The 24,194-nt window shown below is 42.0% G+C and overlaps 1 protein-coding gene across 3 annotated transcripts in view; it reads left to right on the top strand.

The window, feature by feature from the left end:
- LOC115102287 (vitamin D3 receptor A-like) overlaps window positions 1-24,194 on the top strand; it is an 86,810-nt gene that overhangs the window by 22,286 nt on the left and 40,330 nt on the right. For 2 of the 3 annotated variants that reach the window (XM_029622077.2, XM_029622079.2), the window contains one exon: window positions 22,474-22,621. In XM_029622077.2, the coding sequence (XP_029477937.1) occupies window positions 22,476-22,621 (146 nt within the window). In that variant the 5' untranslated portion in view covers window positions 22,474-22,475. Of the gene's footprint in view, window positions 1-9,698; window positions 9,872-22,473; window positions 22,622-24,194 lie in introns of those variants that run through there. The other variant, XM_029622080.2, reaches the window with a different exon arrangement.

Genomic DNA, 24,194 nt, shown 5'->3' with positions numbered 1-24,194 from the left:
ATACAATTTGTTATTAGTTTAGGCACACTGTGTTGGTCTATTGTTATGACTAAAATGCTTCCCCTCCACACAAGATGACCAACTCACCATAGCTCACCTGAGGTTATCTAAGTAGGTCATGTTTTCCCCAATACACAGTAGTCTGAAGTGGACTGATATATGGGTCTTGTTAACCAGGGTTATGTGTTTTTCACGGAGAAAGGGAAAGGTGAAATCTTGCTGCGTCTTATACAGTTGAAGTCGGAAGTTTACGTACACCGTAACCAAATACATTTAAACTCAGTATAAATGTATGTCCTAGGTCAGTTAGGATCACCACTTTTTTTATTTTAAGAATGTGAAATGTCAGAATAATAGATTTATTTCAGCTTGCATTTCTTTCATCACAATCCCAGTGGGTCAGAAGTTTTCATACACTCAATTAGTATTTGGCAGCATTGCCTTTTAAATCGTTGAACTTGGGTCAAATGTTTTTTGGTAGCCTTCCACAAGCTTCCCACAATAAGTTGGGTGAATTTTGGCCCATTCCTCCTGACAGAGCTGGTGTAACTGAGTCAGGTTTGTAGGCCTCCTTGCTCGCACACGTTTTTTTTCAGTTCTGCCCACACATTTTCGATAGGATTGAGGTCAGGGCTTTGTGATGGCCACTCCAATACCTTGACTTTGTTGTCCTTAAGCCAATTTGCCACAACTTTGGAAGTATGCTTGGGGTCGTTGTACATTTGGAAGACCCATTTGCGACCAAGCTTTAACACATGCCACCCCCGTGCTCACGGTTGGGATGGTGTTCTTCAGCTTGCCTCCTCCTTTTTCCTCCAAACATAACGATGGTCATTATGGCCAAACGGTTCTATTTTTGTTTCATCAGACCAGAGGACATTTCTCCAAAAAGTATGATCTTTGTCCCCATGTGCAGTTGCAAACCGTAGTCTGGCTTTTTTATGCCGGTTTTGGAGCAGTGGCTTTTTCCTTGCTGAGCAGCCTTTCAGGCTATGTCGATATAGGACTCGTTTTACTGTGGATATAGATCAGTGGTTCTTAACCTGGGTTCGATCGAACCCCAGGGTTTCGGTGAGTCAGTCTCAGGGGTTCGGCGGAGGTCAAGACAAACATCCGATTCATATGATTCGTGATGACACGCTCCGCTTGGCCATCATTGGCTGCAGGTGAACACGCTACATCGCTTGGCCTATCTGTGCTGCAGGGAATTTGGCGCGCTCAGTTTGTGACTATGGTGATGGTACGTCTTGTGATTTCTTTCTTAATATTTTAATTCCTTCATACTTACTATGTCGAGCAAATAAAGAAAGTGGTCGGACGAATATGTACAATATGGATTTACATGTATAACCGAACGTGATGGGAGTCAGTGTCCTAACTGCATGATTTGCAATGCCAAGTTGAGCAATTCTAGTCTAGCACCGGCAAAACTAAGAGAACACTTCCTTAAGCTGCATGGAGATGGAAAATACAAGAACACAACGTTCGCTGAATTCAAGGTGAAGAGAGCCAGATTCGATGAAAAGGCTACTCTGCCTGTTCTCGGCTTTGTACCCATCAACAAACCGATCCTCACAGCATCGTACGAAGTTGCTTACCTGATCGCAAAGCAGGGCAAACCACACACCATTGGTGAAACACTCATAAAACCAGCTGTGTTGAAGATGGCGAATATCATGCTGGGAAAAGAGGCCGAAGTTAAGTTATCCCAAATTCCTCTTTCAAATGACACCATCAGCGACAGAATAGAGGACATGAGCAAAGACATCTTGGCTCAAGTAGTTGCAGATCTGATTTCAAGCCCGGCAAAATTCAGCCTTCAACTCGACGAGACCACAGACGTTTCCAATCTAAGCCAGCTTGCTGTATTCGTGCGCTATGTGAAAGACGACGTGATAAAGGAAGAATTTTTATTTTGTAAGCCTCTTACAACAACAACTAAGGCAGCCGATGTGAAGAAACTTGTGGATGACTTCTTCAAAGACAACAATCTTTCGTGGGATATGGTTTCTGCAGTTTGTTCGGACGGAGCTCCAGTCATGCTGGGAAGAAAGTCTGGTTTTGGTGCGCTAGTGAAAGCCGATGCACCACACATCATTGTTACGCATTGTATTCTGCACAGGCATGCGTTGGCAACAAAAACCTTGCCTCCAAAACTGGCAGAAGTATTAAAAATTGTAGTGGAATGCGTGAACTATGTGCGAACTAGTGCTCTGCGGCATCGCATCTTCAGTGAGCTGTGTAAAGAAATGGGCTCTGAATTCGAGGTACTTCTGTACCATTCTAACGTTAGGTGGTTATCCCGGGGACAGGTGTTGAATCGTGTTTTTGCCGTGCGTGTGGAATTAGCCCTGTTTTTGCAAGAGCACCAACATTGTCATGCAGATTGCTTCAAAAATTCTGAGTTCATTCTCATTTTAGCGTACATGGCCGATATCTTCGCAGCTCTCAATCATCTCAATCAAAAGATGCAGGGCGGTGGAGTCAACATCATCGAAGCGGAGGAAAACCTGAAGGCTTTTCAAAAAAAGCTACCGTTATGGAAACGACGAACAGAGAACAATAACCCGCAAACTTTCCCTTCTGGACGACTGTGTAAGTAAGATCGAAGATGTATCTGGAATCGGAGACATTTCTGTACCTGCTGAACTGAAGCAAGCAATTGCCACGCACTTAGATGAGCTTGCAAAGTCTCTCGACGGATACTTCCCTACAAGAGAGTCATATCCAGCATGGGTGAGACAGCCGTTCACGTTTAGTGTTGAGACAACAGATGTCAATGATGAATACCTCGATGAAATCATTGAAATTCAGCAGAGCCAGGTTCAACAGCAACTCTTCAGAACAACAACGCTTTCAACGTTTTGGTGTCAACAAATGGTAACGTACCCTGTTATTGCTAAGAAAGCTCTGGAGATTTTCATACCGTTTGTTACAACATATCTTTGCGAGCAATCCTTTTCGAGGATGCTGGACATAAAAACGAAGAAAAGGAACAGACTTTGTTGCGAAAATGACATGAGAGTGGCACTTGCCAAGGTGAAGCCGCACATTTCTGAACTGGTCTCTGAAAGGCAACAGCAGAAGTCACACTGATTTGCAGTAAATATTCATTATTATGTTTTTGTTTTTGTGTGAAAATGATAATCTGTGTGAAAATGTTTTGATGATTTTGTTCTTTGAACACAGTGATGTTGATGCACGGTTCATTTTGTGCACCAGTCAAATATAGACCTATGTTTTGAATTGGATTTTTTTTTCAATTAAGAAGGGTTCGGTGAATGCGCATATGAAACTGTTGGGGTTCAGTACCTCCAACAAGGTTAAGAACCACTGATATAGATACTTCTGTACCTGTTTCCTCCAGCATCTTCACAAGTTCCTTTGCTGCTGTTCTGGGATTGATTTGCACTTTTCTCATCAAAGTACGTTCATCTCCAGGAGACAGAACGCGTCTCCTTCCTGAGCGGTTTGACGGCTGCGTGGTCCCATAGTGTTTACTTGCGTACTATTGTTTGTACAGATGAACATGGTACCTTTAGGCATTTGGAAATTGCTCCCAAGGATGAACCAGACTTGTGGAGGTCTACAACACACAGGTACACCTCCCTATTGACTCAAATGATGTCAATTAGCCTGTCAGAAGCTTCAAAGGCCATGACATTTTCTGGAATTTTCCAAGCTGTTTGAAAGGCACAGTCAACTTAGTGTATGTAAACATCTGACCCACTGGAATTGCGATACAGTGAAATAATCTGTCTGTAAACAATTGTTGGAAAAATTACTTGTCATTCACAAAGTAAATGACCTAACCAACTTGCCAAAACTATAGTTTGTTAACAAGAAATGTGTGGAGTGGTTGAAAAATGTGTTTTAATGACTCCAACCTAAGTGTATGTAAACTTCCGACTTCAACTCTGTAATGTCAGAAATTAGCACTGAATGCTGCTGATTCCTTCCTGTCTCTTCTCTTTCAGGAAGCTTTTTAGAAGTGAAGTGATGCAAAGAACTTACATTCCATCTTTAGTCTGTCTCTCCATTGATAGAAGCTCTGCAGATGTATTATTTTCAGTTACATTTTAAGCTTTTCATTCCATAAAGCAAGCTTTTCCTCTCCCTTTGCACAGTTTCACTGCATTTGTGAGATTCATCTATTTTTATTCAGTTTATCAATACATAATCAAATCTCTGCACCTCTGCATGCATTCCTCCCCATCTGAAATGGGCTCCGCAGCAATACTCCTGGAAAGAGTAACCTTGTGTCAGTGTCACCCCACCACTCCAGCTCAAAACCGCTAGTCGAGAAAATATGATTGATAGAAAAATGATTTATGACGAAGCCAAAGTGTCAAATGCCAAGGTCTCCAGAAGACTACTGTGGACATGTAGGACCGCTCAGTTCTCTGGGTCCTCATGCTAACCCAAATGCAGCCTACAGGATACAATGTAAATCTTCTATCAATGAAATAACTGCACATGACCTTTTAAAAAAAATTATACACTATTTTCATTTGAGTAAGACCTACAGTGCCTTAAGTATTCACACCTCTTGACTTTGTTCGTTTTACAGCCTGAATTTAAAATGGATTCATGTGTTTGTCATTGGCCTACACACAATACCCCATAATGTAAAAGTGGAATTATGAATTATTTTTTACAAATTAGTTAAAAATGAAAGGCTGGAATATCTGAAGTCAATAAGCATTCAACCCCTTTGTTATGGCCAGCCTAAATAAGTTCAGGAGTAAGAATGTGCTTTGTTATGGCCAGCCTAAATAAGTTCAGGAGTAAGAATGTGCTTTGTTATGGCAAGTAGGTCACAAGATGCATGGATTTACTGTGTGCAGCAGTGTTTAACATGATTTTTGTATGATGACCTCATCTCTGTACACCACACAGTTATTTGTAAGGTTCTTCAGTCGAGCAGTGCATTTCAAACACCGATTCAACCACAAACGGAGGTTTTCCAAGGCCTCGCAAAGAAGGGTCCCTATTGGTAGATGGGTAGAAAGAAAAGCTGACATTGAATATCTCTTTGAGCATGGTGAAGTTATTACTTACACTTTGGATGGTGTGTCAATACAAAGATATTTAGGCATCCTTTATAACCAATTTGCCAGTAAGGGATTTCACTGAGACTAATGTTGACTTTAAAACAATTTGAGTTTAATGGCAGTGATGGGAAAACTGAGGATGGATCAACAACATTGTAGTTACTCCACAATACTAACCTAACTGACGGAGTGAAAAGAAGGAATCATGTACAGCAGGTATTCCCAAACTGGGGTAGGGGTACGTGCGCATTCTTGGCATTTCTTTTCTTCACATTTTCAAACTGTACATTTTATTTTTTACAACAGGGCTATACATTTGGGTGAGGTTTTTTCTCTCTTGCCGGAGTAGCCTCTTTTCCCTGCCAAAAATAAAATGAAACCAAAAGCAACAGATACCATTAATAAGAAGGGGCTCGAAGAGTCTTACTGTATATGGTGAGTTACCGAGTGGCTAGGACAGGCAAGCTCCATACTATTGTGGAGGGCTTAATTCTTCCTGCTGCTGCAGATATGGATGGGACAATGCTGGGGAAAGGCCAAAATAAACTACACAGACAATTCCTTCGTCAAACAACACTGTTTCAGGATGCGTCAGTGACATGGCAGGAGATGTTTTGAAACAATTACTGCTTTGCATATAAGCCAGTGAATTATGTGTTATAGCTGGATGAGTCAACAGACATGATGGGCCTGGCACAGCTCCTGGTATATGTTTGTTACGTTTATTGGGGGGTCAATTAAGGAAGACCTCCTCTTCTGGAAACCAGGACAACATGAGAGGATATTTTTCACGTACTGGACAGCTTTGACATCAAATGGACTTTGGTGGTCAAGATGTGTTGGTATCTGTACTGATGGCGCAAAAGCTATGACAGGGAGACACAGTGGAGTGGTAGTGTGCATTCACACTGCAGCATCCAGTGTACCCAAGACACTACAGTGAAAATGAAACTTTGTTAAAGCAAGGCCCCTGAACTCGTGTATTTTCTGTATTATGCAATGATATGGGCAGCGACCATGTAACGCTTTTACAACATACAGAAGTGCGCTGGTTATCACGGCGCAAAGTATTGACACGTTGTTTTGAATTGAGAGACGAGCTTAAAGTTTTCTTTACTGACCATAATTTTCACTTGTCAGACCGCTTGCATGATGACGTTTTTCTCACACGACTGGCCTATCTGGGTGATGTTTTTTCTCAACTGAATGATCTAAATCTAGGATTAGTGACTAACTATATTTAAATATTGTACAATCCAGGTGTACAAAGCTCTTGGAGACTTACCCAGAAATACTCACAGCTGTAATCGCTGTCAGAAGTGATTCTAACATGTATTGACTCCGAGGTGTAAATACTTATGGAAATTAGATTTCTGTATTTAATTTTCAATTCATTTGCAAAAGATTCTCAAATGTTTGCACTTTGTCATTATGGGGAAAAATAAAATGTTGAATTCAGGCTATATCACAACAAAATGTGCAAAATGTCAAGGGGTATGAAAACTCTCTGAAGGCACTGTAACTAGGCCCCTACATGCAATGTACAGCAGATGGTGCATATCATGCCCTACAACAGTTCAAGACTCAAATTGGGTACATTTTGTTATGCTTAATGAAACTCAACCAATTTAGTAATTGTTCAATTATCTACAAAAATGCAATGAAGGGAAACTTCTTGAAGGGTAGGTAGCATAAACGTAACATGGATTGCATTAGAATATGCATCAAAGTCCCAATGCAAAGTTGCACCTCATTTTCTATTTTTCGAGTTCTTACATAAAAAGATCTGTATTCCAAAGAAGTCCTATCGGAAAAGTTTTTTCCAGGTGCGATATAATATGGAGGACCCGGCAAGCCAGCCTATTCCATTCCCTATAATGCAGGGATCATCAACTAGATTCAGCCACGGGCTGATGTTTTTGTTATTCTTGAGCGTGGTGGTCAGGGGGTCGGAACATAATTACAAATATTTTATAGACTGCAAGAATCCCAAACAGATGTAATATTTGACTAAAACATAATAATTTCAAACCTTGCTTACATTTAGTCTTTTTATTATGAAGCTGACGTTGCTTCCAGAGGCGAGTTTGGAACTCGGTAGTGAGTGTTGCAACTGAGGACAGACAGGCTTCAGCAACAACGCTTCAGCACTCAGCATTTCAATTCTGTGAGCTTGTGTGGCCTACCACTTTGCGGCTAAACCGTTGTTGCTCCTAGACATTTCTACTTTACAATAACGGCACTTACAGTGAAATCGGGGAAGCCCTAGCAGGGCAGAAATCTTACCCCATTGAAGTTCACTTTTTTAAATGGGTAGGGTTTAAGTGTAGGGACGTCCCAAGGTTCCCAGATAGCACTAACCCTCGGTAAACAGTGTCAAGCACTCGTCATGGAAATGGCGGTGGTGAAACGTGAATTTGGACCAGTCCCTGACAAGTGACAATCCATACACCAAAATGTTGCTTCAAAGTGCTATTTTGTAACCTGCTATGTTTTTTTTTTTCTGAAAATATTTAAATGACAGAGCTTGAGGAATACCCTACGCAAAGATCAAATTTAACGCACCATATTTTGCGGCCTTCAATAAAGGGCTGTAGTCAACGTTACCACGGAGATGAACGTTTCGCACGGCACTTACTTTTACATTTGGGCATAGCATCCATGGTTTGCTACGACACCCCACACCCTACCATGACACTTCACGTAACTGTATATAGCCAGTGGACATTTTTGGCACTGTTGAGCTGTCAAACTTTTATCTACTCGGCACTCACCGTAGAAGCACCATCAGTGCGTTTGCAGTAGTTCACTCCTCTTCGACTGTGGTGATGTGCATTAAGCAAACAATTCATTATTTTTGAATGACTCTCTTTACTGACTCGAGAATCCTAATTCGTTTTTTTCTGAGTGACTTGTTCATTTTAGTCGTTTGTCTGACCTGCTGGCGAGCAATGCATTCTGCCAAAAGTCGTTCACAATCCAGTCCAGTTGCGGCCACTACTAGACCCAGTAATCAACAAATGTACATTGTTTTTAAATTACACTTTTGCAAGTCTCAGTCACATGACGGCTCCAATAAGCCCTTTATGGCAGAGATATGTATATAATGATGAGATGGTCATGTCTCCACCCTAACAATGGGAGTCGTTGGCGGGAAGGCAGGTGACAAGTTTATGTCCAAAATATTTTGGGCAGATTTTGGCGAGAATGAAAGCACTAGCTTCGCCTATTCCTCTCTGCTTATGGTGAACGAGAGGCTTGTAGAATCATGACTCTTTCGAGTATTCAGTTCATTGTTCGCCGGTAAGGGGTCCTCCATGCTATGTGCATTACTTTCTCAAATTAGCGAGATTAGTCGAAAGAGATGTTATTTTGACTGAAGGAGTCTCAGATCAGTCAGTAAAAAGAGCCAAACTTCCCATAACTATCTGACTGGTGTAGTTGTGTTCGATGGTAGTGTCAGTCTTACTGTAGCGTGCCAAGATGATGTGTTTATAGCCATTTAAAGAGCGCGCTCTTCAGGAAAAATGTAATGTAATTTCTTTTAAATTCTTTTAAAGACAGCGTTTTCTACATCTTTATGTAGGTTATTTTTTGGTGGATTAAACGCAGACAAATGCATCCATAAAAGGCTAATATCAGCATATTTTGTGTTTTATTATGTTGGTCTACTGATAAATCGGTCAGGCTAGTTGAGATGAGCAAGATGCAAGTCTACACTCACACAGTATCTGCAACATGGGTTTGCTTCACGCTCTTCAGTGTGGTAGCCACAGGACCAAAACAGTGGAAGTTGAGCCTCACTCTTCAACGCTCTCAGTTGCGGAAATTGACCCACTATGCTGTTTACTTTCTGCATTTACATCCTATCACGTAGTCTACCTTTTTGAGTGGCTGAAGTGAAGATGAATGTGTTCTTAATCATACATCTCATCAAGTTGTCTATAGGGCTATTACTGCCATATTAAGCACATTTTATTTCAGCAAGCTAATATGTTTGTTTGACTTGGTGCCTTTTTTGGCTTAACGTGAAGTTTTGGGAGAGTGCAAAGCTCAGATCTAAATCTGTTCCCCTTTTTAAACCAAGTAAACCTCAATGTTCTTGTTGGGTCCACCCCATTAGACAAAGTTGAGGTCTTTGTGCTGTCCAGAGAATGTGACATTGTAGTTTTCCAAGTATGTTTATAAGAGACTCATCACCTGATTGTATCTTTTGAAGTGCTCATCCTCTGCCCTGTCTGTCTTGAGATGGTGTGCACTCCACTACACTTTCCATAATCTGTTTTTGTTTTTCTACTATTGTGCTGTAATAAAATATAAACCTTCCTTTTTAGTTAAGTCAAGTACCTACTCTTGATTTAAAGATTGTCGCTTAACTGTTGCAATTTCACTACCTAGCCTTCCTTTGCCAATGGCCATTTATTTAGATGAATGGAATTACATGGCAGTTTTATGAGCATACATTTGTACGGTCTTCCTATGTTATTAGCACATTTGTCGTCCTAGTCTCCTATGTTGGGGTAAAAGTGGGCCGCTCTCTTTTCTCCATGCCAGTTCTGGAGTTTGCCCTGCTGACCACATGAGTATGTTAAACATTAGCTATCACCACTCACCCCTCTGGCTTCACTATTGAACAGGTATAGACTGAGACATTACTGCAGCTGAGGGTAAAGAAGGAGAGCGAGTGAGGGTGAATAAGAAAGCCACTAAGACGAGAAGACAGGGATTTTCTCTCTGACCTTGGGGTATTGACTGGAGCCTGTCTGTATTTTCTAATTGAGGAAATGGATCCACAGACTCCTCTCTGAGTTGCTCAGGTCAGTGCTGCTTTATCTTACCCGTTTGACGAAGTCTGACTGGCTTATCAAGACTATCTTTATAGTATACGGAACAGAAATATAAACATGCAACAATTTCAAAGATTTTACTGAGTTAAGAGTTCATATCAATTCAAATGAATTCATTAGGCCCTAATCTAAATAATTTAATTTGACTGGGAATACACATGCATCAGTTTGTCACAGATACCTTTACAAAAATAAGGTAGGACCATGGATCAGATAACCAGTTAATATCTGGTGTGACCACCATTGCCTCATGTAGTGCGACACATCTCCTTCGCATAGAGTTGATCAGGCTGTTGATTGTGGCCTGTGGAATGTTGTTCTACTCTTCATTGACTGTGCGAAGTTGCTGGATATTGGCGGGAACTGGAACACCCTGTTGTACACGTCAATCCAGAGCATCCCAAACATCCTCAGTGGGTGACATGTCTGAGTATGCAGGCCATGGAAGAACAGGGACATTTTCAGCTTCCAGTAATTATGTACAGATCCTTGCGACATGTGGCCGTGCATTATCATGCTGATACATGAGGTGATGGCGGCAGATGAATAGCACGACAATGGGCCTCAGGATCTCGTCATGGTATTTCTGTGCATTCAAATTGCCATCGCAAAATGCAATGAGGTTTGTTGTCCATTGCTTATGCCTGCCCATACCATAACCCCACCTCCACAATGGGGCACTCTGTTCACAACGTTAACTTAAGCAAACCGCTCGCCCACACGACGCCATACGCATGATCTGCGGTTGTGAGGCCGGTTGGACGTACTGCCAAATTTAAAAAAAAAAAAATCTATGTGGCTTATGGTAGAGAAATGAATATTAAATTCTCTGGCAACAGCTCTGGTGGACATTCCTGCAGTCAGCATGCCAATTGCACTCTACTCTAACTTGAGACATCTTGGGCATTGTGTTGTGTGACACAACTGCACATTTTAGTGTGCTTTTATTGCTCCCAGCACAAGGGGCACCTGTGTAATGACACTTCTTAATATGCCACATCTGTTGGATGGATTATCTTGGCAAATGAGAAATGCTCACTGATGAGGATGTACGCACATTTGGGCGCAGAATTTGAGAGAAATAAGCTGTTTGTATGTATAGATAGTCTCGGATCTTTTTCTTTCAGCTCATGAAACATGGGACCAACACTTTACATGTTGTGTTTATATTTTTGTTCAGTATAGTTTTAGGTTGTCTTGTGGTTTCTGCCTAACGGCCTATGTGAGGTGCTCTACCTTTTTATTTCAGCAGATTTATTTTTACGCTTGGTCTCTTCAGCAGTTTCTTTGGGAGCTTATCTTGTTTGTGCATTGGGCTATTAAACAAGCCTGTTTTAGATTCCCAGCCAATGATTGTGTGAGCACAAGCTGTCGCCCAACAAAGACCACCCGGTGAGCTATGAGCGGTGAGTGCTATGAGCGGTGAGTGCTATGAGCGGTGAGTGCTATGAGCGGTGAGTGCTATGAGCGGTGAGCGTGGTGAGTGCTCATTGACAGCTCCACTCGCTGAATGCTTAGTGAGCCCTTCTAGTGCTGGAATGTAAGTGCCTAGCTTCTTGGGTTTTAATGGGCATGTTAAATGTGACTCTTCAAGGAAAAGTGATGGTGGCCAAAATAAAATCTTAGCTTATTTTTATCATTGCTGGACTTTGCTGCTCAACATTTGCTTTAGGCCAGTTTATTTGTTCATGGACTGTGGTTGCCTGCTGGGTGTTTCATTGATGTTTTGGTTCTATACTGCAATTCCATAATTTACAGAATTCTATGGATATTTGCTGGATCTCCACTCAGCAGATGAGTTCTCACTTGGGTTGAAGTCTGACATGAAGAGACCCCACATGACTTTCCAGTTTAGGTGGCATTGTTGTTCCCCACAGGAGGATCACTTTACTACGACATGGGCCTACTTTTTTGTATTTTGGCAAATCCCTGTCAGGTGTTTTGTTTAACATACAGTGCCTAGTGAAAGTCTACACACTCCTTGCACAGTCTTCACATTTTGCAGTTTTAAATTAGGATTAATTGGGATTTTGTGGTTGTTCATTTGGATTTTTCCCTACAGTTCTACACAACCTACTCCACATTTAAAAAATAAAAATAATAGAAAAAAGACCCCCAGCAATAAATGATTGTGTATAGTACCAGTCAAAAGTCTGGACACCTACTCACTCAAGTTTTTCCTTTTATTTTGACTATTTACTACATTGTAGAATACTAGTGAAGATATCAACACAATGAAATAACACATATGGAATCCTGTAGTAACCAAAAAAGTGTTCAACAAATCAAAATATATTTGAGTTTTTTCAATGTAGGCACGCTTTTCCTTGACAGCTTTGCACCCTCTTGGCATTCTCTCAACCAGCTTCATAAGGTAATCACCTGGAATGCATTTCAAATGTAAAAGTACATTTGTTGAATTGCTTTCCTTAATGCGTTTGAGCCAATCACCTGTGTTGTGACAAGGTAGGGGTGGTATACAGAAGATTACCCCATTGGTAAAAGACCAAGTCCATATTATGGCAAGAACAGCTCAAATAAGCAAAGAGAAACGACAGTCCGTCATTACTGTAAGACATGGTCAGTCAATACAGAAAGTTTCAAGAACTTTGAAAGTTTCTTCAAGTGCAGTCGCAGAAACCGTCAAGCACTATGATGAAACTGGCTCTCATGAGGACCGCCACAGGGAAGGAAGACCCAGAGTTACCTCTGATGCAGATACAGACCAAATACATGCTTCAGAGTTCAAGTAACTGACACATCTCAACATCAACTGTTCAGAGGAGATTGCGTGAATCGGACTTCAGGGTTGAATTGCTGCAAAGAAACCACTACTAAAGGACACCATAAGACGAAGAGACTTGCTTGGGCCAAGAAACACAAGCAATGGACATTATACCAGTGGGAATCTGTCCTTTGGTCTGATGAGTCCAAATATGAGATTTTTGGTTCCAACTGCCGTGTCTTTGTGATACGCAGAGTAGGTGAACAGATCTCCGCATGTGTGGTTCCCACCGTGAAGCAGGGAGGAGAATGTGTGAGGGTGCTTTGCTGGTGACACTGTCTGTGATTTATTTAGAATTCAAGCCATTCTTAACCAGCATGGCAACCACAGCATTCTGCAGTGATACACCATCCTGCCTGTCCTTCAACCCAAATATATCTCCAAGCCTTATGAGCTCTTTTCTATGCTATATAAACAAATTTGTGTTGAAGGACAGGTGGAAACACATGAGGTTTGCCAGACTTTTACAGGACTGCACGGGGGTTATAACAGCAAAAACAAGTTAAAAATTTTAAAAAACAAAGTTGTGGTCTAGGATGATGGTCTAGGATGTTAAGATTGGTGTACATTATTAGTCCGTATCTTGTTATACTATAGCTACCCTCCTGGCAGATGTGAATCGGAACAAATAGAATTTAAATCAATGATATGAACACATTTAGTATGGGGCTATGCGAAGATAAAGGATTTCTACAGTAGAAATGGTTAAAAAGTTGTCCTAGGTTCCACACTACAGTATACGTTCCTATTTAAAATTCTCAGCCTTTTTTGGGGGTACTAAGCTAACATACAGTGTGGAATTGTTTTAAGATCGTCATATTATGGATTATTTAGGAATTTGATTTTGAATTTTAGGACTCCTTTATGTATCATTTCTTTTGTATTTATTTTATAAAACATTTAATTTGACCTTTAGTACTATGGCCCATAGATACGCATTGAATTACATGTTCATAAATGGCTAAAAAGACAGTCAAAAAAATAAATAACAAGGAAAATGTTTTTGAAGTGTCTGTCCTATATCTAGGAGATATAAGAAAGCTCAGGATTTGTTATTTTTTGTTGACACATTTAACCCCTTTTTTTGCGGTGACACAACCCTAACTCAATGGGTTACCTTGAGATGACTCCCGTGACACTTGTGGGGGTCGTAGAGCACAACGGAGAACACTGTTCGAGTCTTCCCTTTCCATGGTGAGGTCCTATTAGTTGGTAGCTCAAATGGTTCAGACGCTACAGACCGAAGTTGGCACAGCATTACCAACTTCAGACGAGTCCTGTGACACTTGTGGGGATCGTGTGGTCATATTAGTTTGTAGACCAAACTGTTCAGACGCTACAGAAGTTTTCGTGAGAAGACCTATGTCTCATGGTCTGACAAACACTGCTGCAGCTCGGCGACGTTCCACTGCAGATGCTGATGGCAGACCTAGGCGGATGCAGTGGATTGAGATGGGGCCCGTGCAAAGAACCTGATATCTGTAGTATAAACTGACAGATTTGTATTATACTATTTAGATTGACTCATGGGTGTGTCAATGGATGTTAAAGGATTAAAATTGCTGTCACTATTTTAACTTTATAAATGTAGTTTAGGAATGTAAAGGATTTCACATTGTTCCAGACACGCTCGCTGCTGATAAATATACACTGGGTTAAACTAATGGTAGACAAAATATATCAGTAGAGCCAATATAATAACTGGCTTATGAAAACGCTTCTCTTAGGATGCAATGTTTAAAAAAATATTTTGATCTTAGAGATCTATGCTCCCCCAATCTTTCTACCCCAGGTCCTCATTTAAAAAACAGCCCGAGTTATAGGTTGGCGACACGGGTGATTTTTAAAAGGAATGTCCTAGAAAAATAATTGAATTTGGTAAATTTGCAGTTGGCCTGAATGTGGTTATATGTGCATGCATATTCACTGAAGTGTACAAAACATTAGGAGCACCTGCTCTTTCCATGATAGACTGACCAGGTGAATCCCGGGGAATGCGATTATCCCTTATTGATGCCATCTGTTAAATCCACTTCAATCAGTATAGATGAGCCCTGCGATGTGGACTGTGTGCCATTCAGAGGGCGAATGGGCAAGACAACAAATCAAATCAAATGTATTTACATAGCCCTTCGTACATCAGCTGATATCTCAAAGTGCTGTACAGAAACACAGCCTAAAACCCCAAACAGCAAGCAATGCAGGTGTAGAAGCACGGTGGTTAGGAAAAACTCCCTAGAAAGCCCAAAACCTAGCCTGGTTCCTCTCTAGGTTTCTTCCTATGTGGGGTGGCCAGTCCTCTTCTGGCTGTGCCGGGTGGAGATTATAACAGAACATGGCCAAGATGTTCATAAATGACCAGCATGGTCGAATAATAATAAGGCAGAACAACTGGAGCAGGAGCACGGCCAGGTGGACTGGGGACAGCAAGGAGTCATCATGTCAGGTAGTCCTTGGGCATGGACACAAACTACTGCAGCATAAATACCGGAGGCTGAGACAGGAGGGGTCAGGAGACACTGTGGCCCCATCCGAGGACACCCCCGGACAGGGCCAAACAGGAAGGATATAACCCCACCCACTTTGCCAAAGCACAGCCCCCACACCACTAGAGGGATCAGATTTTAGTGCCTTGAAAGGACTGGACTGATATGTCAACCCTTAGGGGTGATTATCAGAATGGGACTAAGTGAACCACAAATGTTGTCAGTCAAACCTGTCTAAGATGGCTGACGTATCAATCTTACTAGGAGTAACAAAATGGCTTGCTGCTCTAAAGGGGAGTTCATCTCCCTCCAATTTATCACACGCTATGATAGTCTGTCAGCCCAATGGGCTATACCGTTGGACATGTCTCACGCTAGTTTTAATCCTAAAGGTTAGGTGCCAGTCTGTTTTTGTTAACTGTGTTCTGTGCTTCTCTGGGATATCAGAGTTCAGTCAATAATTTCCACAGAGAGAGACTCTGTCTTTTACTGTGTGCTAATCTGATTTGCATGTCTGTGTCGATCCTCTGACCCCTGTTCTCCTCTGATGAACTTTGAACTATGAGGGATGGCAAATAGAGGATGGGCTGAATGCACATTTTTGAAAGCTCATTTTGGAGGTGGGACAGGAGGGGGGATTAGATTTTGTGGTCCCAACTGTCATCTAGTTAGTGGTAACAGATGATGCACATTGACCCCGGTCTGAACAGAGCTACCATACTTCATCCTGTCTAGTTTTGGAGACCATGAAGACTACAGTTCTGTTTTTAGTTTGCTCTTAAATGTATGTTATCTGCTAATGTAATGGAATGTCATAAAAGCTTGATCAAAGGGAGAGATCCTAATATATGGATGTACATACAGTGGGGCAAAAAAGTATTTAGTCAGCCACCAATTGTGCAAGTTCTCCCTCCCCTATCCCAGAGATGAGAGGCCTGTAATTTTCATCATAGGTACACTTCAACTATGATAGACAAAATGAGAAAAAAAATTCCTGAAAATCACATTGTAGGATTTTTTATGAATTTATTTGCAAATTATGGTGGAAAATAAGTATTTGGTCACCTACAAACAAGCAAGATTTCTGACCTGTAACTTCTTTAACCTCTTGGTGTTAGGGGGCAGTATTTTGTTATCTTGTTATTTCTCAGAACAAGAATAGACTTGAGTTTCAGAAAGTTATTTTGTTTTTAGCCATTTTGAGCCTAATCGAACCCACAAATGCTGATGCTCCAGTTACTCAAATCTAGTCTCACTTTTGTCAGCCTGCCAAAAACACAAACGTCTTAGTAATTTCCAGCCAATGGCGAAAACAAGGTCTAAAGTTCAGTGGCTCCAGTAGTTTGGATCTGGGGCAAGGGCTTTTTTCCCCCAGGGATAATGCAGACTTACATTTTTTTTTAAATAAAATGTATGAGCAAGATGATAATACAAATTATCCAGTTTCAGATGCCCATATCCAGGGCTGCTTAGGGAAGCCTGGTGATTTCATTAGTATATCTGTTTGTACAGCTGGGCATGTGTTGAACCCTGCCCACTGTGCCCATGGCTAAACAACCATGTCTCTGTTCCAGAAGTGCCCAGGATTGATGACATGGCCTGTATGCTAGGTTCTGCACAATGAATCTATTTCAGATCGAAATTGCACTATTGGCATGTGCAATATCCATATCACAAGGCTGTGATTTTATTTGACAATCCGTTAAAGCTGCAGTATGTAACTTTTTGGGCAACCTGAACAAATTTACATAGAAATATGTGTTATAGATATGTCACTCATTGAAAGCAAGTATATGAAGCGTATAAGAATCTGTTCTTAGTGCGTTATTTCTATGCTTTCCGTTCTTTAGTTTTTGCATTTTATACTTTGGGTTTTGTACACCATCTTCAATCAGTGGAAACTACAATATTTTGGGTTATGGGCTCGGTATTTCACAGCGGTTTAGATGGTACAGTGATTCTATACACTATACCTGCTTGTTTTGTCTCACAAACTAAAATTAAGCTAACTATTGCAATTTTAGCAACCAGGAAATGGCAGAGCAATTTCGGCGTAGTCTTTTAATACATCAAAAACTATACTATGGTAACTCCTCCAATGAGATGCGCTACTAGACTCTGTTCATTCACTCTCTACATGCACAGAGGATGCTGGCCAATCACAAGTGTCCCCGCATGCTGGTGAGAGAGAAAGGGCATTGGTCGTGTTGGAAACATGAGTGCTGCTAGTGCTAACGAGAAGTCGATTTGGTGCCAATGAAGGGCGCATCTTCATTGGAAATAGCAGTATTTCGGCTACAGGCCGATGTCAACCAAATGCAAGTGTTGTGCTTGATTGATTGCCGATACATTTTCAGGTTAAGTAAAATATTTTGCCTGCGCTACAGACTGATATACCGGTCCGCTAATATAGGACTAGTAACGGCCCAGTGCACGACTTTAGTGAAGAAACAATTCAGGGGGTGCTGCAACACCCACAGCAACCCTACTTCCTGCTGCCTTGCAAGTCTCCATCCCAACGCTGTGAAACAAAATTAAGGGAGAAGTTGAAACATGCTACTTTGAAGGAATGGACCAGACTACAATGTTTTGGACACAGGCTGCATCTTGCAATCAGTAGGCTACATATGACATGTTTTTCAGGTACTTTGATTTATTTCAATTATCATAATGATTGAGCCTACAATCATAATCTTCCTATTCCATCTACAGCCTATGCCTGCCTGAATAAATAATTAACTTAGGTTATTTAGAAACTCATGTGCTGCGCTAATAGCACACTATATTTTGATTATGTTTGTGGGCCTCCCGAGTGGCGCAGTGGTCTAAGGCACTGCATCCCAGTGCTAGCTATGCCACTAGAGATTCTGGTTAGAGTCCAAACTCTGTTGCAGCCGGTCGCTACCGGGAGACCCATTTTGCCCAGCGTCGTCGGGATTAGGGGAGGGTTTAGCCGGCAGGGATTGTCTTGTCCCATCGCACACCAACGACTATGGCGGGCCGGGCGTAATGCACTCTGACACGGTCGCCAGGTGTATGGTGTTCCCTCCAACACATTGGTGCGGCTGGCTTCCATGTTAAGTGGGCATTGTGTCAAGAAGCAGTGCGGCTTGGCTGGGTTGTGTTTTAACCGTGTCTGATGGTATTACTAAGTGTTTGAAAATCGACCTTTGCCTCTCCCGAGTCCGTATGGGAGTTGCAGTGATGGGACAAGACTAAGTTGGATACCATGAAATTGGGGCAAAAGTGTTTGCTAATATGTAGGTGTAGTAATAATATACAGCCGATAACGATGTTAGAAAAGATTTGTTTCATTTGGTTCTGTGTTCAGTTAGCACAGTATGTATTAATTTGTTGATCTCATTTTAGAAGTGATGTTCTCTACCCTGACACTTGTTTTAACCATGTCTGATGGAATTACTAAGTGTTTGAAACTTGCAAATTCACTATCTGGCCCCCCCCAAAAAATCACAATGAGATATTTAGTGTAAATCATGCAGCCCTACCGTATGCCACCATGTGTTTTTTTACCTGACCTCTCACCCTGTCTTACCCTCGCCTGCTCTTACCTCAGTGAGAATAGGATGATGCCCACCTGCTTTTTGTTGTTGTTGGGGCCCTTCAGCTCACTTTCGCCCCTATGATTGTTGCTTTGATAACATGCAAAACAAGGAGGCACAACATGGTGCATTGACCTGATGTTTTTTGGAGAGTGTAACTAGTGTGCTGTCTCCCAGACCAATCAGAGCAATGCACCCACGGGGTGCGCGTTAGCTGCATTCGCTAAATAAGTGGAATTTATTTGACAGTGCAGGTGATGAAGACTGGCTCCAGAGTTGTGTTTTTACACATTTAGAGATGTAAAAAATAGTTGACAAAAATATTTAGCTCAGAAAAACAAACTTACTTGGCCTACAGCAAGATGACCTTGACACAGGCAAAACGTCTCAATGGCAGAGCTATAGTAGTAACAGCCTGTTACCTGAATGGGGAGACCGAGGATCCTGTAAGGACTTGCCCCATCCTGGCAGAAACCATGCACATTCTCATTGCGTTAAAGGTGCAGTCAATCTACACAGGACCTTCTAATAAGCCTGTTTGCATGGGCAGGAGTTTCGGCTTGGCTGGGGACATCACCAGGTGGTAAATTGGTTTTTAGACTAATAACAGACATCCAAACCTCTCTGCCAATAACAGCTAGTTTTCAGTTTCCCCCTCTCCACTCAGACCACTCCCAGACAGTCATAGCAAAATTAATCAGTCATAGCTAAAAATCTATTTTTGTCCATTTTAATGGACAGCTATTATGGTAAGATAATCGTTACCAATTAATTATTTGATATTGATATAAAAGTGGCTGCATTGGCCATTTAATGCAAACAAAGACATCATTAGCATAAACATTAGCCTAACGTCCCTTAACTGGGATAAACCAATTACATAAAGGGGTGTAACCTGTTTAAATCTGTGGAATTTTTCGATCTCATACAGGGTGGCACAGCGTTGGGCCAGTAATCAAAAGGTTGCTGGTTTGGATCTCCGAACTGACTAGATGATAAAAAAAATGTATGTACCCTTGAGCAAGGAACTTAGCTCTACTTGCTCCAGTAAGTTAAATACGAAGCCTAAACATTTTTTAAATAAATTATTACCAGACTCTGGCGTTTGTTCTTTACATGATACAAAGCATAATATTAGAAGGGGTTTTGTACATTTGTACCAAACAATCAGTCCTTTTTGTGTGGAAACAAATGGAGGGAAATGTTCCGACTTAGCGATGGCTCACAGGCACATCGTCAGTGACTTAACGCGGCTCACATGGCCCCCTCTCCTACGGCTCCCCCATCTTTAATGGTTTCTGGGTCGTTTGCTCTGTGTGAGTGCCCGGTTAGATAACGTCAACACTTTCTTCCCTTTCATTTGATGTTCTGTAGCTGTGCTCTTCTGTGGAGGCTACTGGTGGTTGGTTGATGTTTCTCAGGTCTGGAGGGACAGACGATGGGAACAATCTGCACTTTCAGTGTCGTGACTGGTGGCAAAATGAATCATTCTGATTATTAGTTGTGCCGGAGGCACTGAGGAGCAAGGTCTATTGCACAGCAACGTGACATGCAACCAGCCTTTTCATTCTCTGAGTGAGGCTCCAGGCAGGCAGTCTTTTACTGTCATATGTCTATGTTGGAACATCAGATTTGTAATGGCAAGAACTCACAAAGACAAGAAGGTCACAGCACTTTAGTGTAGGGGGTGTGTCTGACCAGACGAGGACATGGATGCAGTCGAAGCAAGGGTGGCGGATCCTTGACCTGGGTAGATCACATGAAACTTCTGTAGCTTAATAGTCTAGCTTAATAGTGTACTTGTTCCATTGTTTTACATGTGCTTCGATCCAGTGGAACTTGCAGAGCATGCATTGTTGCTTCACGTGTTGATACAGCTGTCTATTTACTGGGTCTTGTTAGCATCTGCTCAATTCCTAAATGGTATTGACCGGACTGAGATTTGTGTTCAATGCACAGCATTGTTGGTGGGTGGATCATGTTTAGAAAGAAAGCGATTATCCCCATGTTGTGTAGAGTTCAAAGAGATAATTGTTTTATGGGACAACTGGTTCTATCCTTGTCAAAATTACAATTAGACCAAGCTACAAGGCAAACCAAAATACAACAGATGTTGAAAGTGCACGCTCACTACTACACAATTAGGAATGTTAGTCCTAGTTTCCATTTAGGTCTCTGTGTTTGGGGTGTGATGGTGATCAGGAGCCCATGTTTCAGTGATTGGCACAAAAACGTGAGACTGGCAATGTGCGACTTGTCTAGCGTTGGGGCAGCCTGGCCTTTTTATTAGGCATTGATCTTTATGCAACTCTTAGCCAGTCAAGCAACAACCTGATGTTTCCTTCCAGAAATGGAGGCTCCCTTGTCTGTATACATTGTTTTCAGCTTCTTGCTAAGTGTGCAATCATCACTATTTAATGGAAAAACAACTTGTTTTTCTGCTCTTGCCCTGTCGTGAACCATGGACAAACACACTAGATGCTCCAACCAACCAGTGCCTTTGTCAGCAGAAATGGATAACAGCTGTTAAATTATTCAAATCTTGGCTAACCCTTGTTGGTTTCTCTAGTACAATGATGAATAATGTTATGGCCTGTGGTAGTTCTGATTTTGATTTAGCTATGTCTATCAATCAACACCCCCACATTGGCATTATTGAACCCCCAAAAAAAAAAAAAAAATATATATATTAATTAAGAAGGAAAGAAATTCCACAAATTAACTTTTAACAAGGCACACCTGTTAATTGAAATGCATTCCAGGTGACTACCCCATGAACCTGGTTGAGAAATCGGGAGTGGCTTCGGGACAAGTCTCAATGTCCTCGAGTGGCTCAGCCAGACCCCGATCAAACATCTCTGGAGAGTCCTGAAAATAGCTGTGCAGCAATACTCCCCATCTGATCTGACAGAGCTTGAGAGGATCTGCAGAAAAATGGGAGAAACTCTCCAAATACAGGTGTGCCAAGTCATACCCAAAAAGCCTCGAGGCTGTAATCGCTTCCAAAGGTGCTTAAACAAACTACTGAATGTTAAGGGTCTGAATACTTATGTAAATGTAATATTTCTGTTTTTTTTGTAATATATATGTTTGCAAAATGTTTTTTTAAATCTGTTTTTGCTTTGTCATTATGGGGTATTGTGTGCAGATTGGTGAAGGGGGGAAAAACGATTGAATCCAATTTAGAATAAGGCTGTAACATAACAAAATGTGTGGAAAGTCTAGGTGTCTGAATACTTTCTGAATGGACTGTACATGTAGGTGAAAGGCACTAAATAGAACATTTTCGGGCAAGTGATCATAATCATTGGGCAACCCAAAAATACTCCTGACTTGTCCGACAGGAGAACTGCCCTTCAGTACTTAATTTCAATCGCTGCAACTAAGATATAATTTATTCTGCTCTGGTCTGTCCAGACGATGCCAGAGGGTCTTTAGCTGTCAAAGGAAATGAGGCAGAGTGAGATTGAAAAGGCTTCAGGCGTGTTACCTCTGGTGTGCATTACTTCACTGTTGTTTTTTTCATTGACAGGGCCAAATGGTGTGTTTGTATTGACTCACTACATAGCCAATAACGGGCAGAATCATGGGGGTGTTCTTTTTGTCTTATGCTAATTTCTCCAACACCTGTCCCTATAAAATTAGATGCAACAAATGCAACCTGTCTGATACACGTGGGAAGGACAAAGACCTGTGCCAGACCACTGATCACCAACTACTCTCTCTCCTCTCTCGTTGCAGTGATGGAGCCCATGGCTGTGAGCATCTCAGTGGTCGGGCCGGATGAGTTCAACCGCAACATGCCGCGCATCTGTGGCGTCTGCGGCGACAAGGCCACCGGCTTCCACTTCAACGCCATGACCTGCGAGGGCTGCAAGGGCTTCTTCAGGTGGGTACTGACCAGGACAGGGCATACTAGGAATGGTGGAGCAGGAAGGGTGGTCCAGGGTTGTGTTCATTAGGCACCAAACAGATGAACACTGGGAAGGACTACCTGGACTTGTCTAATAAGAAACGCAAATTGTCCATTGTTTTGGCCTAATGAACATGATGTAGTGAAGAAGCTCCAGGGCTTATACAGTTTGAACAATTCACACTGTTTGGACAATTATCTGAGGGATGTGGCTGGAGATATGTAACCACTCAAATTTCCATAGACCGAGCTATCGATGCAAGTTCTGACCTTTCATGAAATCAACATTATAGTTTTAACCATGTTTTGAGGCCGCACAGTGTTTGTTTACAATTGCATCGTTTACAAACAAAAACCCCCAAAATAGCTATACTTTGGGTTGTCATTGTGTGCAGAATTTGAATCAAGCTCATGAGGCATTTATAAGTTGTTTGTCAAGAATCAGTGGGTAGGGGGGAGCTAGAGAGCGTGCTTTGCTAGAGCTCTGCTCTATTTTGAAACAAATTAGTATTCATCTTAACCTCTCACGACCTAACGAATATGACAAAGGGAAAAGTCACCAAAAAAGGGGGCGCTAAAACAAGATCATTTGAATGAGATGGACAACGAACCAATTTTAACGTCGCCGACCCACGAGGAGTTAGCAGAAGAGCCTAGCTTCCAAGAGTTCCCCACAGAGCCTACTCAGTGACATACTGGCTGCCATAAACTCACTAAGCAAGAAGGTGGACACAAGGTTGGCTGATATCTCAGAGTATTGGGACTTTGGCTGAAACTGTGAAAGAAACTAAAGGAATGGTGCATGAGGTTGAGCGGACGACAGTCGATCACGAGGCCAGGCTATAGGACATAGAGAAACAGTGCGCAATGTTCAAAAATGACAACAAAACCCTGAAAGCGCGACTGGAAATGCTCGGGTCGCATTCAAGACGCCAGAACATCCGAATATGTGGGATCCACGAGGACACTGAGAAAGGGAAACCCACTGAATTTGTCTCGGAGCTGATACAGGCATTGCTGGTGAGTGAACACTTCAAAACGGCCATCCTGATCAACCGCGCACACAGATCTCAGGCAACGAAGCCGGCCAAGGGCGGGCCACCAAGGCCATTAATTGTACGGCTGCACTATCCCCAGACCAGGGATATCATCCTCAAGCTGGCTAGTCAAAAGTTCCCCCTTAACTACAATGGAGCCAGGGTGTCTTTCTACCCAGATCTTACCTTGGAGGTGAGGGACCAACGGAAAGAGTATGATGAGGTACGCAACAAATGCAGGGCGGCCAACATCTGATATGGATTCCTCTTCCCAGCCCGTTTTAAGGTGACAGTCAAAGGATCAACACGTACGTTTGACAACCCAAAAGAGGCCGATCTGTTCTTGACAAGCAAGCTCCCTGGCTGAGGATACAGAACGGCTGTGTCAGCCGGCTAAATGACCAAATACAGGCCAGGAATGTGTTTGAATTTCCGGCCTATGTCTTTTTGATTGGAAGATCAGAAATTGGGACTTACAGTGGGGCAAAAAAGTATTTAGTCAGTCACCAATT

The sequence above is a fragment of the Oncorhynchus nerka genome, linkage group LG20, assembly GCF_034236695.1.
Source record: "Oncorhynchus nerka isolate Pitt River linkage group LG20, Oner_Uvic_2.0, whole genome shotgun sequence".
NCBI lineage: Eukaryota > Metazoa > Chordata > Actinopteri > Salmoniformes > Salmonidae > Oncorhynchus > Oncorhynchus nerka.
The sequence above is the reverse complement of the archived record's forward strand: the minus strand, read 5'-3'. Positions and strand labels throughout refer to the sequence as shown.